The 14,393-nt window shown below is 37.6% G+C and overlaps 1 protein-coding gene across 6 annotated transcripts in view; it reads left to right on the forward strand.

The window, feature by feature from the left end:
• The window catches only part of RFX3 (regulatory factor X3), a 332,033-nt gene extending 323,195 nt beyond the window's left edge, over positions 1-8,838 (forward strand). For all 6 annotated transcript variants that reach the window (XM_059889441.1, XM_024996137.2, XM_002689615.6 and 3 more), the window contains one exon: positions 1,916-8,838. In XM_059889441.1, coding sequence (XP_059745424.1) covers positions 1,916-2,154 — 239 coding nt within the window. In that variant the 3' untranslated portion in view covers positions 2,155-8,838. The remainder of the gene's footprint in view (positions 1-1,915) is intronic.
• The last annotated feature ends 5,555 nt before the right edge of the window (positions 8,839-14,393 follow it).

The following is a 14,393-nucleotide window of genomic DNA, read 5'->3' on the forward strand; positions in this document are numbered from 1 at the left end:
ATTTTCCAGAGGCCAAAGGTAACTGGATAAAGTAGGTGAGCCAGGATATCTTGCCTCGTCAAAGAGAACTTCTCCGTATATTGCTTAATGCAGTACAGATATCATTTCTAGTCGATATACCTAATATCAACCTTTTTAATGGCACCCCACTCCAGTACTCTTGCCTGGAAAATCCCATGGATGAAGGAGCCTGGTGGGCTGCAGTCCATGGGGTCGCTAAGAGCCGGACACGACTGAGAGACTTCACTTTCACTTTTCACTATCATGCATTAGAGAAGGAAATGGCAACCCACTCCAGTGTTCTTGCCTGGAGAATCCCAGGGACGGGGGAGCCTGGTGGGCTGCTGTCTATGGGGCCACACAGAGTCGGACACGACTGACTGACTTAGCAGCAGCAGCCGCATTCCCAGAGGTGTTGCTCCTGGCAGCCACACACTGTTCAACCTGCACAACCACATATGGAGGCTCTGTTATTCCTCATCATTTCTCTGTGGAGCCATCTTTGCACCAGTTGATAGGAAAAGGAGAAAAGTCAAGGAGCCCATTTATGTTGAGAGCTGTATTAGCAGAACTTATGCAGGTGTGCCCTCAAAGGGTAAAACTAGCCTCAACACCCCTTAGAAAGAGTCCAACTGACTTTTTCAGTTACTAGTTACACACTCATTATATGTAACATACCATAGAATGTAATGGAGATCTAATTCTGTTAATGTAAGTCACCATAAAAAGTAAAAATATCTTAAAAGTATAGATTTATTTTATTTATAAATGAGGTTTTGGTGTAATTATATGTGGGCTTTGTGTTGTGGGGGAAGGGTAAACAATAAAACATATTGAAGATGAAGTAAACAAGAGTTTTCTTTCCAGCTGCACTGCACAGTTTGTGGGATCTTAGTTCCCCAACCACGGATCAAACCCAGGCCCCCAGCAGTGAAAGTGCAGAGTCTTAACCACTGCACCACCAGTGAATTTACAATAAAAAGATTTCTTAAGCAGAAATATATCCCTAGCTGTTTAAAAATTAGCACTCATGAAGAGGTATTCTCTCCACTCCTCTAAGGAGAATCTTACACAGTAGTAAAGCTGTGTGTGACCATTTTCTCTCTCTGCTGTGCTTTTGAATTTTAATAGCACATGCTGGAAAAAATTAAATAGTATTACATTATAACAATGTTTTAGTTAATATAGAATGTATTAAAATTTGAAGGTAATAGTGACTACTTAATACACCTAATTTCCAGAAATGGATACCAGCTATTAACAGAGACTATCAGTGTTGCTAGGAAGGAAATTCATTGTGCGTTTTAAATCTGATACTGTGCCTCAGTCTTCATAATGTTTTGTAAGGAAAGTTAAGGATCTAATTAATATTGTGATCGACAACATTCATGTGCACAGAAGGTGTATACACAGCCCCTGCTGATATATGCTGTAGTTATTTTGTGAATCAACATAGTTCCTATCTGTGTTAACATCAGCACAGATGAAATTTATATCTAGTGTAGGTCTTCAGAGGAAACTGTAATTTTTTCTTGCTTCCTTTTTTTTTTTTAAGTTAGCATTTTTAGCTCAGTACATTCCCTGCAAACCAGCATAGTGTACCAAAATAATGACACAAGTTATGCTACTATTTAATGTAAAACTTTAGGAAACTCCAAAGGTCTTCTTAGAAGAACTATTAAAGGTAGGAGCCACAAACAGGTCAAGAATAAAGTACCTTTGCTGTGTTTGAAAGAATAGGGCGCTGACACAGGTAGAATCCATTGAAAGGGAAAACACACAAGCTTTGTCCTCCAAGAAGGGCTAAGGAGTTGCTTTCCTAATGTGCTGTATTAAAGTGTTTCTAAAGTACGTGTGGATTGCTCTTTTCCAGTTTGTCTTCTAGTACTAGTCTTGGTATTATTTGTTTGTGCAGATGAAGGCAGTGAAGTGGAAAGTGAAATGGATGAGGAATTAGATGACTCTTCAGAACCTCAAGCCAAAAGAGAGAAAACGGAGCTGAACCAGGCGTTTCCGGTGGGTTGCATGCAGCCCGTTCTTGAGAGTGGCGTGCAGCCAAGCCTCCTGAATCCAATTCACAGCGAGCACATCGTCACAAGTACTCAGACTATCAGACAGTGCAGCGCTACAGGAAATACCTACACCGCAGTCTAAAGGATATTAAAGTGTATTTTTCCAGCTTACATTAACCCTGTTGATATTGGGCTTAAGTTGAAATTTTAATAAGCCTGAAGGTCGACTGTTGTCAAATACTATCTGTGCTGAACATTACCTTTTCGGAGTTGTGAAATGGAATGGGTGTATGTATTTTGCCAGGTCTTTTTTTTTTTTAACATAAACAAAATTATTTGCCTCTTAATAATGAGTTTTTTTCCCTTAGTTTTGGGTGTCAAGAAGGATTTTTACAACACTTAATGTCAATGTTTTTGTTTTCTTATAATTAAAAAGTAATTTACATTTTTGTAGCTTAAAATATTTTATTGTTGATTGTTAGTCTTGGTGTATGATTTCATGTGTAAGTTTTTAATTAGATGCACTTCTGTGAAATATCAAAAGAAATGATTTTCTTTGATTTACACTGGAGGCATGCACATTTGGCAGCAGATGCATCAAATTTGCTTTTGAAAGGTGCTTTTCATCGGACAGAACCACAAGACACTATTTTGATAACATTTTGGAGTACGGAGAGAGAATACAAAGCATTTTTATTATAGTGCTAGAGGGTTGGGAAGGTCATCTATTTTTCTCTGAAGAAAAATTGAGCTGTGCATTTACCAGTTCAGAGTAAATGACAGAATTGCAAGAGATTATGCTAATAAGTACATAATTTGTGTACATAATTATTAAACCATGTTAATGCAAGCTTCCGTTAAACATTGAATTTTAACTGTTATTTGCATACCAATTCCTCTGTTTAAAGACTACTGATTCTGTATTTGGGACCACTGCACAGATGCATTCTGCTGTTGAGTGGGGCTGTTATAGTTAGATACTGAAGCTGAAAAAAATGACTTGACTTCTTTTTTTTTTTTTTTAAGTGTACACGCTACTTATGCTGAGCTGGACATACAGGAAACCATTCCATTTGGATGACTTTCTTTTATTCCAGGTCTTTTTCCTAATAGTAGTTCAATGTGCTGCTATTGTAAAAGAAAATTTATAGAATGCAAGGAATGTAGCAACCTGCATATCGTTATTTCCTTCAAAAATATTTCCTGGTTTCTAAAGTACGTGGATTTAAATTTTAAACAGAACCTGAAGGCAGTGTAACTGGCACACCGCACTGCTGCTTATCTCCAATTCTGTAGGATTTGGATAGGTGGCTGGGTGGACCAGTGCCATTGAAGAATGTACATCAGGGATCATCGTACCTCGGCTATTACATGGTGCCTTAAAACAGAACTGAAGCTAAGGTTTAGTAAGGCTTATTTTGTTCATGTGAATTCCTTTTCAATCCATTTGACAAGGTGTGCCTGTCGTTTTCAGATTGCCGAAGTGAGGACAGGTAACATGTTCTTCAAAGGAAATTTAGGGAAAGCTAAGCAAAACAAAAAGACAAAAATCACTTCCCCTCTTTGAGTGACCATGAATTTATTTTTGTTCCTAGAGCTGAAGATTACTTGATTACAAATTACATTGCTTAAAGATTAAGGATCAGATTGCTGTTGTGGAGTAGCAGGCTAGTTTTAATTACCAACTTTGTTACATGAAATCATATATGTTTTAGACCATTCTTATCTAGTTATAATTTAAGAAAATTAACAAAATAAGCAGGTACTTATTGAAGTGCATCTTTTCGGTCTAAGTGTTTCTCTGTGTGTCTCGGGGTCTGTGTGCCCATGCACACGGGAGTGTCCGTGGGCAGGAGTCAGCTACAAAGTCAGAAGGGGAGATCCCAGAGGGATACACCCATCCCTATTTAATTTATGTGAAAAGTGAGGTTCTTTTAAGCACTTAAATTATTAACAAAAGTAACAGGCACATCCATTTATTTAAATAGTTCTAAAAAAGCTAATAAGCAAAATAAATAGTATACAAATACACAGAGCCAAAAAAAGGGAAAGCACAAAATGATTTACAGATTATTAATGAGGCCTATGTTAAACTCAAGAGGTTTATCTTCTCAGTTTTATTAGGGTGGGGATGGGGGGTGGGAAGGAGAGAGTGAGCCAATCTAATCTGTTAAATTGAAAATACCAAATGGCTTATTGGGTAACACGTAGTACATTTCAGCTGCTGTTACCTGATTGCCTTAGACTACTCAAATAACTAAGATCAACAAAGCTTCTTAAGTTTAAATGATTTAGATATAATTTTTTAAATTGATTCAAATTTCGTATCATACAGCTCACATATTTGAAAGTCTTCACTAGCATCCTAGCATCACCTTCTTTAAATATCATTTAAATAATCATTCCCCTTTTTCCTCCCCAAAAGGCAATGAATTTGCACTATCACACACACACAAAGGCAAACAAAGAAAACACATTAAAGACGTGTATCTACTTCATTGTGCATTCGAAGAGGTTTACAGGTAAAACTAAAATCTAAAAAGGAAAAAATCATTCTTCATTATGACCCTCCTTTCCGAATTTTTTCACTTTCCCATTCACCACCCCCAGAACTACATTATATCTGTATTGGACCAAGTGTATTTACTGGTTTCATCTTGTTTATTGAATAATTTTAAGTGTTTATTATCATTGTTTAATGTTGGATATATTTGTATCATGAGAGGAATCTGATAAATAATGGGCAAGTTTAGATTGATGAACTTTAGGGGTTGGGTACCCTCCAGGATTCAGCATTTCTTCCAGTTGTTCACGGTTTGTTCTAAATTAGGACAGATTAGAGGAATCAAATATTGTTACATTTCAATGAATATTACAATATTCTAATGTCTTTTATGAACACAGGAACATTGATTCTTTGTGACTAGGGTAGGCAGTTCTGACCAATAGATAAAATAACATCTGTGGTCTCTGCTATTTCCAGTTATCTGTAATCCACATAAAGACACACACAGCTTAAACAATTTTGACTTTGAATTGTGAAATATATTAGAAAATAAAAGTATAATTTATACAGTTGAGCAAATTGGAGCAAACATTGAGGTTTTTTTCATTTTTTTATTCACAGAGACGATTATCTTTTCTAAATAATATTATGACAGTAACACTCTCAGAATAGATTTACTGCTGACTGAAAGTACACATTTTAAGGACCTCTTAAGATTTCTTGACATTGTAATAAAATACTAGTGATGAAAGTATCTATATAGACCCAGTGCTAGATTTTCAGTGAGGAAAAATGTGAGGAGAACATGTTGGCTATTTTTAAGTTTCTAAAAAGATATTTGCATGTAATAGTATTGAGTATCATGGGTATAGTTTGACCTTCACATACACTTTGAGAATCATACCCAAAAGATTTGCATTCACAAAGCCAGTGAACAATGGGATGAAATGGCTGAAATATCTCCTTGGAACACAGGACCCAATTTAAAATTTTTTCTCTGGATATCAAATGGCTGGTCACTTTTTCAGGATTCTCATCCAAACTATGTTTGGACTGACTGTATAAGTCTTACTGCCTTTTCAGAAATCTGCTTTCCTTTTTGTGCTTTTTCTTGTACTGTATAGCACGGTTCATGCACCTCTCTTTAGATGGTGTACTTTAAAAACAAAAGTAAATTTTAGAAAATGATTTTTAACACTGCATACCTAAAATTAGTAGTGTGCATCATTGACTGCCTTTGATTTGTAGTAGACATGTAAAAATGAACACGTTCTTGTAGAATGCTGTCAAAGTCATTCAGGACTGAATATGGTTTCATTACCGTAATCATGAACCTTTTTACATGAACGCACTCTCTAGAAGTGCAAATTGTGATGCATTTTCAAATTGAAAAAATTCTTCAGATGTATTTGAAATGTCTAAAATAATGCTGTGCTTGAAACATTAGTGTAAAAAAAGTGTAGGTCACTGTGATGTTGGTCCTCCTTGTGTGGACACAAGTAGAAAGTAAAAAACTTTGGCAAGTCACCTTTGTGTACAATTTGAGGCAGTGGTTATATTACAATAAATTGACCTTTGTTATAACCTCCCCTCCTCCAAATTCCTGGTGAGAAAAATAATAATCATCAAAAAACTAAAGTTAGAATTTATGATTTGTATGAATCACACCAGAACATGGGGGAGAGGGGTTGACATGCAGTGCTACTGAAAATTAGGCCTGTCACTAGATCAGATCAACCTCCATGTGTGTGGTTAGAACAAATCAATCAATGGAATCCTAGTATTTCTGCAAGTTTGGTGATTTTTAAAAACTGGAATAGAAGCATTAATTCAGTGCTTAGTTCTAGTATTAGAAAACCCCTTTAATGTAATGCCTTGTATTAACCCTTTGAGCATTGTAAGATATACAATGGGGGACAAAAGCCTTTCAGATCATTTATTTAGACTTAGACCGGTAAAATATACTCTATATCCAAATGTCTAATTATGCTGTTTTTTTAAAGGGGGGGTAGGAAGATAAAGTGTTTCCATGCTGAACACTTGCATTTTATATACAACTCTTAATTTTCTTCAAGAGGGCTTGATATATTTATTCCCAAATATTCACTGCCATCTAAGGAAGTGTACTGTTTACAGAAAAAAAAAAAAATCAACTTTTCTAGCATCACATCATGACTCTAGAAAAGGAGGACAAATACATGGGCCTGTAGACCTATGTCATTACTGATCTCTGCACATTGAAAGTACCTAGATTGCCTTTAAAAGGTATGATAAAGAAAGGGTTACATTTTTTTTTCCCCAAACAGAACAAAAGATCTCGTTTATTTAGCTTTAGAAAGTACAGTTGTAAGTGAAGCCTTAGAAACGAGTGGATAAAGAAAAGCTGAACTATGGGGGCAGGTAAGTTATTTGGAGTTAGATCTCTCATAAAATAATTGTTTGGGAATTTCATGTAGGGCATAATTTTATCTATGCTCCAAAACTTTAATACTTTGTCAAAATAATTATATATAGATAGAATGGCACTTGATTTTAAGCTCATCTGTCAGGAGATGCTATGACTACTGCTTCTGGTATCTGTAAATGCCAGTGTGCTTACACAATTGCTGACTTTGTTCAAGGGCCTCTCTGCGTGCACTGGGCCCCCTTTGTCCCCTGCTCAAGGGAACCTGAGAGCCGTATCATCTGCAGATGTGCTTGTGCTGCGCTAGCCAGGCGCTCATAAAGAGTGTAACCTATTCTGATGTCTGGTGAAAGGACATCCATAGCATAGTGCAAGTTTGCCGTAAACGTTGCTTTTTTTAGGCAGTTTAGGAAGTCAAACCATGCAAATTACTCATGTGTTAACATGCAATACTCAAAGGGTTTTAATTTAACTCTCTTCTTTTGAATTCTTCATGATGATTTACTGTAAATGCTTCTAAGTTTGCATGCCTTGATCATTGCTGCTAGTGATTTTATGTGCCAGTAGACCTGAGTTTAGTTTACCAATTTTACTTAAATAGTAAAAGCCACTTACAAAGTGACTGCCTAGGATTTCTTTTTTTTTTTTTTTCTTTTGGTTTGAAGTAATTGGTAATATGTCCTATTTTCAAAGATGTATTTTGTCTCGTATTTGGTTCTGGTATTTGATCCTTTCCCCTCCCCTCCACTTCTTTCCTTTGTTTTTTTTTAAATGAATTATGATGTTGGGATTGGAAGCCCTGAGTAATGAAATCTTTGGTAAGGATTGTTTTTATGTAGCTCAGTAATGAGGACAAGTCTTTATTAGAGGGATATGATTCTGGGGAGGAAAAGAAAAAGTGAAAACTCCCATTGACTGTTGATAACCAAGTAAATTTTTCCTTCAATGAATTAATACTTTTGAATAAATACTTGCCTTGTTTTAACCCGCTAAACACAATTTTAAATGATCCAGTAAAGGAGGTATTGAATTTTATTCGTTTAAAAAGCATCTTTTGTACCAAAGCAAATTTTTTTCTCATCTCCATCATCAATTGGGACCTATGGTGGTGACCAATGCGTTGGTTACAGAAACTATAAGTGAGTGCCTTGAGAAAACTTGGAAATTTGTGCCTGGGGTGGTAAACTTTTAATTAGGTTAATTGTAGTGCTTACCAATCAGTAATTTTACTATCACTCAGGGCTTTCGTACCTTCTAGGTAAAACTTATTTCATTGTGTTTTTTTAAAATATTGTATTTTTTTTTAAGTGCCATCATTTAAATTTCACTTAGTAAGTGGCAGATTACATTATTCAGTCCCACAAGCACAGAAACATAGTAACACTAGGAGATATTTGAACATTTATTTTACAATCGACTGAATATATTATGTAAATGAGGTAAGCAACTTTTGTAGAGATTGTATGTGTGAGATAATGTAATGTTCTTTTCCAGTTTTGGACTACAGTTGAATAAACTTTTTAATTATTTAAAAACATCTTTACCGAATAACATGTGATGGTTTTTTGTATAATGTATTTGATTTTGTAAATACGTATTTCCTGATGTGATTTTTGTGAGAAATGCTAAATCTTTTAGTATATCATGTCCTCTCAAAATTGGCAGGAGCTAAATAATAGTTTGTGGGCGATTTGTATTGTGTACTGTACAATAACTGGGGAACTTTTATAATTATAAAAATATATATTAACTTTTAGTGTGTTGTTTAAACAAATGACTGGAACATACTAAAGATATTAGTAGGATTTTTCTGAATATTTCAGACTTGAACTCAGGCTAGCTTCCTTGTGTTTTTCAAAACAAAATGGTGTCTTGTCTTTTAAAATCAATAAATTTGTTTCCTTGTTACAAATACATTTGAAATGGCTTGATTCCCTTCCCTCCCCCCCCCGCCACACACACCTCATATCATTGCCAGGAAGCATATATTACACTGCCTCATCTAGGGTGTCTATCATTCACTAGCTTAGAAACAAAATTAAGTTGTTTTCCTTTTTTGTGTCAAATGAAATTGGCAATATTTACACATGAACAGCACAAAAAGAGAAAACAAAATTATAAGCCCAGCAGGGTACAAATCTTACCCTCAAAGAAAATTAGTGATTGAGTGCTGTTTAATTTCAAAAGCTGTCAACATGCCCATTGTAAATCCAGATTTTTGGATGTTCATAATGTGTTTGTTTTGTGTCACTTCACATTGATATTTGGCACCCAAGTTTCTTGCTTAGATTGAAACAGTTTATTAAAATTCATTTTAATACACTTAAGATACCCTGCCTCAATTTTTTTTCTTCTTTGAATTATGTATTTACATTCAGGAAAATTCACCCTTTGTACAAAGAAATGAGTTCACAGTTTCTAACCTCTTTTTTTTTTGTACTTGGTTTCTCTTGGAAATCTGAGGTTCTCTGGAGGCAACCACAAAATGAGGCGCCAGACCAGTGATATTGGTGAACTGGAGAGAGGCAGAGAGGCACAGCTCAAAGGCTGGGATCACCAGCCTCCGTTCCCTGAGGCAGGAGGGGTGCCCCTAGGCCAGAGCTCCGAGACCAACAAACGGGCTCCTTCTAGGAAAGTCTGGGGGTTTTTCTCAGTCAGCTGTCTGTGCAGTGCCTTGGGGGCGGTCCCCCCAACACGACTGTCTCGCCATTGTTCCGGTCCTGTGGTGTCTAGGACTGCAAGTCCCCCATCCTCCCCCAGTCACGTGACTGAGCCGTGTCCCCAGTGCGCAGCCACCAAACCCAGGCACCAGACAGGCGTGAAAGTTTCCTTCTAGTTAATACTGGCTCAGGAGTGCAGCAAAGGCAGAGGGCACCTGCCAGGAAGAAGAGAGAAAGACCTATCAAAAAAAAAAAAAAAATCACGCGCTGGAGCGAGGGGATGGTGCCTACCTTCTGTCCCAGAGGATGCTGGTAGTTCCCAGGTGAGTGGGCCAAACACTCCACGCCGCTTGTAATAGAAGCAAAGAAGCCTCCTCGTTCACTTCAAGTCTGCACGGAGCCGGAGGCGGTGAGCCCTTTAGGAGTCCTCAGTTTTGCTAGAGCCTTGTGTGTCTCCTGTTGGTTTTCAAATGGTTTAGATATTTTAAGGGCTTGTCTGTGAGGCAAAGGTATTAAACGTTGGGCAGCCTGGCTCCTCAGGCAGTAGTTCTGGATTTTGAGTTCTCTTCTGATTATGGGGTTGGGTTTGGGCATGAAGTTTAAGGTGAGGTTGTGTCCCAGTCTCTCCTACCCAGTTTAATGTATTTTTGTTCCTGGTTTATTCAACATGTCGCAGTTGCTCAGCCAGCCTTTAGGGTTTTACTAGAGGAAATTTGTTCCATCTGTAGCTGTAGATTCCCTGTGTCTATGGGCGAGGTGAGTCAGGAATTTAATCCTCAGGAACCTCTCTGTCTTGATCACTGCAGAATTCTCTGTGTAGCATGGTACTTGGCATATTTTATAATTAACTAGTTAATTTAGGCTGTGTTGGTTCTTCCTTGCAGCAAGTGGGCTTTCTCTAATTGCGATGAGCAGGAGTCATTCTTCCTTTTGTTGCTGCGGCTTCTCTTTACAGTGGCTTCTCTTGTGAGCACAGGCTCTAGGCGCCTGGGCTTCAGTGGTTGCAGCTTGCTGGTTCTAGGCTCAGTAGTTGTGCATGGGCTTAGTTACCCCATGGCATGTGGGATCCTCCCAGACCAGGAATCGAACCTGTGCCCCCTGCATTGGCAGGCTGATTCTTTACCCTGGACCACCAGGGAAATCCTTGGTGTGAATTATTTAATAAACAAATACTTGTTTGAATTGAATACCTTAATTCATTGTACCTAATGTTTATACAGTTTTAAGGTTCATGGTTTTTGCCATTACAAATAATTCTTACAAACTCCTCTTGCGCATTTTGTCTGTGCATTTATCCCATTTTTCCTGTAAACACATTCTCTACACACATTTCCAAAAGCCTAAAATGGTAAAACTATTTTTGGAACACATTGCTGAACTCTGTGAAAGCCGAAACCAATTTATAATTCCTTCAAAAACTCTGAATCAAATCTCAGGAAACAAATTAGTTGAAAAAAATTGTTTTAAAGGCATCTTATGTTTGATCTAGGACGATTTACCATTTTACAGGCAGAGAAATCAACACTTAAGAAAATTCCTGAATAATTTGGCAAATAGATTACCCAGCAAAATGATAGTTGATTATTTGGGAACTTTCCCTCAGCAGTGGTCATATTAATTGTAAAGGCATTTTGGGCAAGTAAATATTTTATACCCCAAGTGGTCATCCTAAAGTTAAACTTGGAATACGAGTTATAAATGCAACACTAAGCACTTATGTTAACATATCATTACATCACTGTCATTTTAACTGTAGCCAGTTGAACATACCTACATATTCTCAAAACACTATGTGTATTAAGTAGAGGAACTGTTTTTTAAATTATGGAAAAAAAGAAATTTTTAAATCTTTCTGAGCTAAAGAAATGACTCATAATCTTACCAAACTGAAAACAACCCGTTTCCTTCAAATGTAGAATGGATAAAGACATTACAGGCTATTTATGTAGGGAGTACCATATGTTAGTGAATTAAACAGAGTACAATTAACTTGATAAATTCCACAAACATTCCATGGAAAAAAGAAGACAAACATGAAGGACTACATGTTACATGATTTCATTTATAAAGTTCAAAACCGGGAAGCTGCATACTAGAGTTTATTGCTTACCTTTGGAGAGGAGAAAACCCAAACTTGGGTCTGCTGACCTGTATGCAGTAAAGCCAGTCTCCTGACACTAGATTATGGAGAAATGCAGCATTTATTTCAGGGCACCTAACGAGGAGTCCAGGACAGCTAGTGCTCAAAACACCAGAACTCCCTGATGTATTTCAGGAAAACATTTTTAAAAGCAAGGTGGGGGATGGTGAGTGGGGTCTAGATTATGTGATCAGCTCATGTACAGTTCTGATTGGCTGATGGTGAGGTAACAGGGGAGTGTCACAGGGGTTAACACCATAAATCTTTTGATGCTAGTAGGTCTGGGGGCTACATGTTCATGGTCATCAACTAGTTCATTTCTTCCATTTGGTGGTAGTTTTCACATCAATAAAACAACTCAGGAAATGTGCATCAGATACTGTTATCTAGGTACTTCAGCGAGGAGATAGAGGATACAGAGAAGGGGTCTGTCCCAGGAAGGCATCATGGGGTATTGCTTGGTTACAAAAACACTTGCAATTAGAAAAGAGCAAAGTTTTGTGATGCTAACAACATTCTGTTTCTTGATCTGTGTAGTGGTTATCTGTACATTTAGTTTAAAATAATTTATTGAACTGATTTTTTAAAAACATTGAAACTAGTCTGGGTTCAGTCTCCCCTAATGGCTTAAAATCCCAAATCCACCAGTTTTCTTAAGCCAGGAAACATTTAACTTGCGCATTTGCATCCCAAATGCTGTGTTCCAGATTTACATTTAACACATTATTTAATGATGTCTTGAACCAGAAGTAGCTATGAAATGTTCATGCTTCAGTAATCACAGTTGACTACTGCCTACCTGATTTCTTGTATCTTGTTACAAGAGGATGTATTTGTTAGAGTTGATTTAACAAATAAATGCTAAGCATAATCTTTTTAGAAAAAAAAATCTGAGTGCCTAGTAAGTTAAGAGTAAGGATACACTCTGTAACAGAATATCTTGGAGAGTCTCCCAGGTTTACAGGTTGTCAAGATCCTGCAGAAATGTCTCTCAGTGGTCTAGAGGGCCCAATGTTTGTGCACTTTGCCCAAATGCCTATTCAGATGATTACATCAGCAGGTTCTGTGCGTTAGAAGAGTAGCTCTGTGATCTTTAGTACACAGAGGCCTCACTGTGTGTGACACCTGACAGCAAACTAAGGCCTCAAAATGTGTCTGGGGGAACCCTAAGAAACAGAAGATATTATGAGCAGGAAATCACACTGTTTGTATTGCAGAAATAGGATGATTTACTTGCTTCATGGGTGTGCTATCACTACAGTATGCCCGATGCCAGTCAGTTAAACCTAGGATGTCATATGGCCATCCTGAATGATTTGCAGAATCCAAAATACCACACCGTGTATGACTAGTGAAACAGCAGCACTCACACTGTTGCACAGAAATGCTTTCGCTAAGCAGTGTCATAAGAATGCAAAGAGCCAGAGAGGGGAACTCCAGGGCTTGCCTGCCCCACTCCTCAAGTCCTCCCTGTCCTTGCTGGCTCTCAGCTGTCGAGCCAGTGGGGATGGCCACTCTCGCTGTCTGTGCTCCTCTTCAGTCCTGCCTCTACTCCAGCTTTTAATGTACTCAATTTTCTGGCACTAGAATGTTTCTGTACCTTATTTGAAGCCCAAATTCTTAAAAAAAAATTTTTTTAATGAAAGTATAGTTGATTTACAATCTTGTATTAATTCCTTCTGTATAGCCAAGTGACACAGTTATATATGTGTGTGTCCGTATATATTCTTTTCCATTATGCTTTGTCACAGCATATTGAGTATTGTTCCCTGCACTCCACAGTAGGAGCTTGTTGTTTATCCATCCTATATATAATAGTTTGCCTCTGCTAATCCCAAACTCCCATTCCTTCCCTGCTTTCCTCTCCACTCCCTTGGCAACCGTAAGTCTGTTCTCTATGTCTGTAAGTCTGTTTTTCTTTTTTCATAGATACGTTGATTTGTATCACATTTTAGATTCCACATACAAGTGATATCATTTGTCGTTCTCTTTCTGATTTCCTTTGCTTAGTATGGTAATCTCTAGGTTCATCCGTGCTGCTGCAAATGGCACTATTTTATTATTTTTGATTGCTGAGTAATACTCCATTTGTGTGTGTGGTGTGTGTGTGTGTGTGTGCACACATGCATGTGCATGTGTGTTTATACCATGTCTGCTTTATCCATTTGTCTGTCGATGGACATGTAGATTGTTTCCAATTCTTAACTATTGTAAATAGTGCTGCTGTGAATATAGGGGTGCATGTATCTTTTAAAATTATAGCTTTGTCCAGATATATGCCCAGAAGTGGGATCACTGAATCATATGGCAACTCTACGTTTAGCGTTTTTGAGGAACCGCCATACTGGTTTCCATAGCGGCTGCACCAATTTGCAGTCCCACCAACAGTGTAAGAGGGTCTCCTTTTCTACACACCCTCTCCAGCATTTGTTATCTGTGTTTATTGTTGTTTAGTCATCAAGTCGTGTCCGAGCCTTTTCAACCCCACGGACTGCAGCATGCCAGGCTTCCCTGTCCTTCACTATCTTCCAGAGCTTGCTCAAATTCATGTCCATTGAATCAGTGATAGCATCCAGCCATCTCATCCTCTGCTGTCCTCTTCTCCTTTTCCCTTCAGTCTTTCCCAGCAACAGGGTTTTTGTTTTGTTAGGTCCCATTTGTTTATTTTTGT

Source organism: Bos taurus, chromosome 8 (assembly GCF_002263795.3).
Source record: "Bos taurus isolate L1 Dominette 01449 registration number 42190680 breed Hereford chromosome 8, ARS-UCD2.0, whole genome shotgun sequence".
Lineage (NCBI taxonomy): Eukaryota > Metazoa > Chordata > Mammalia > Artiodactyla > Bovidae > Bos > Bos taurus.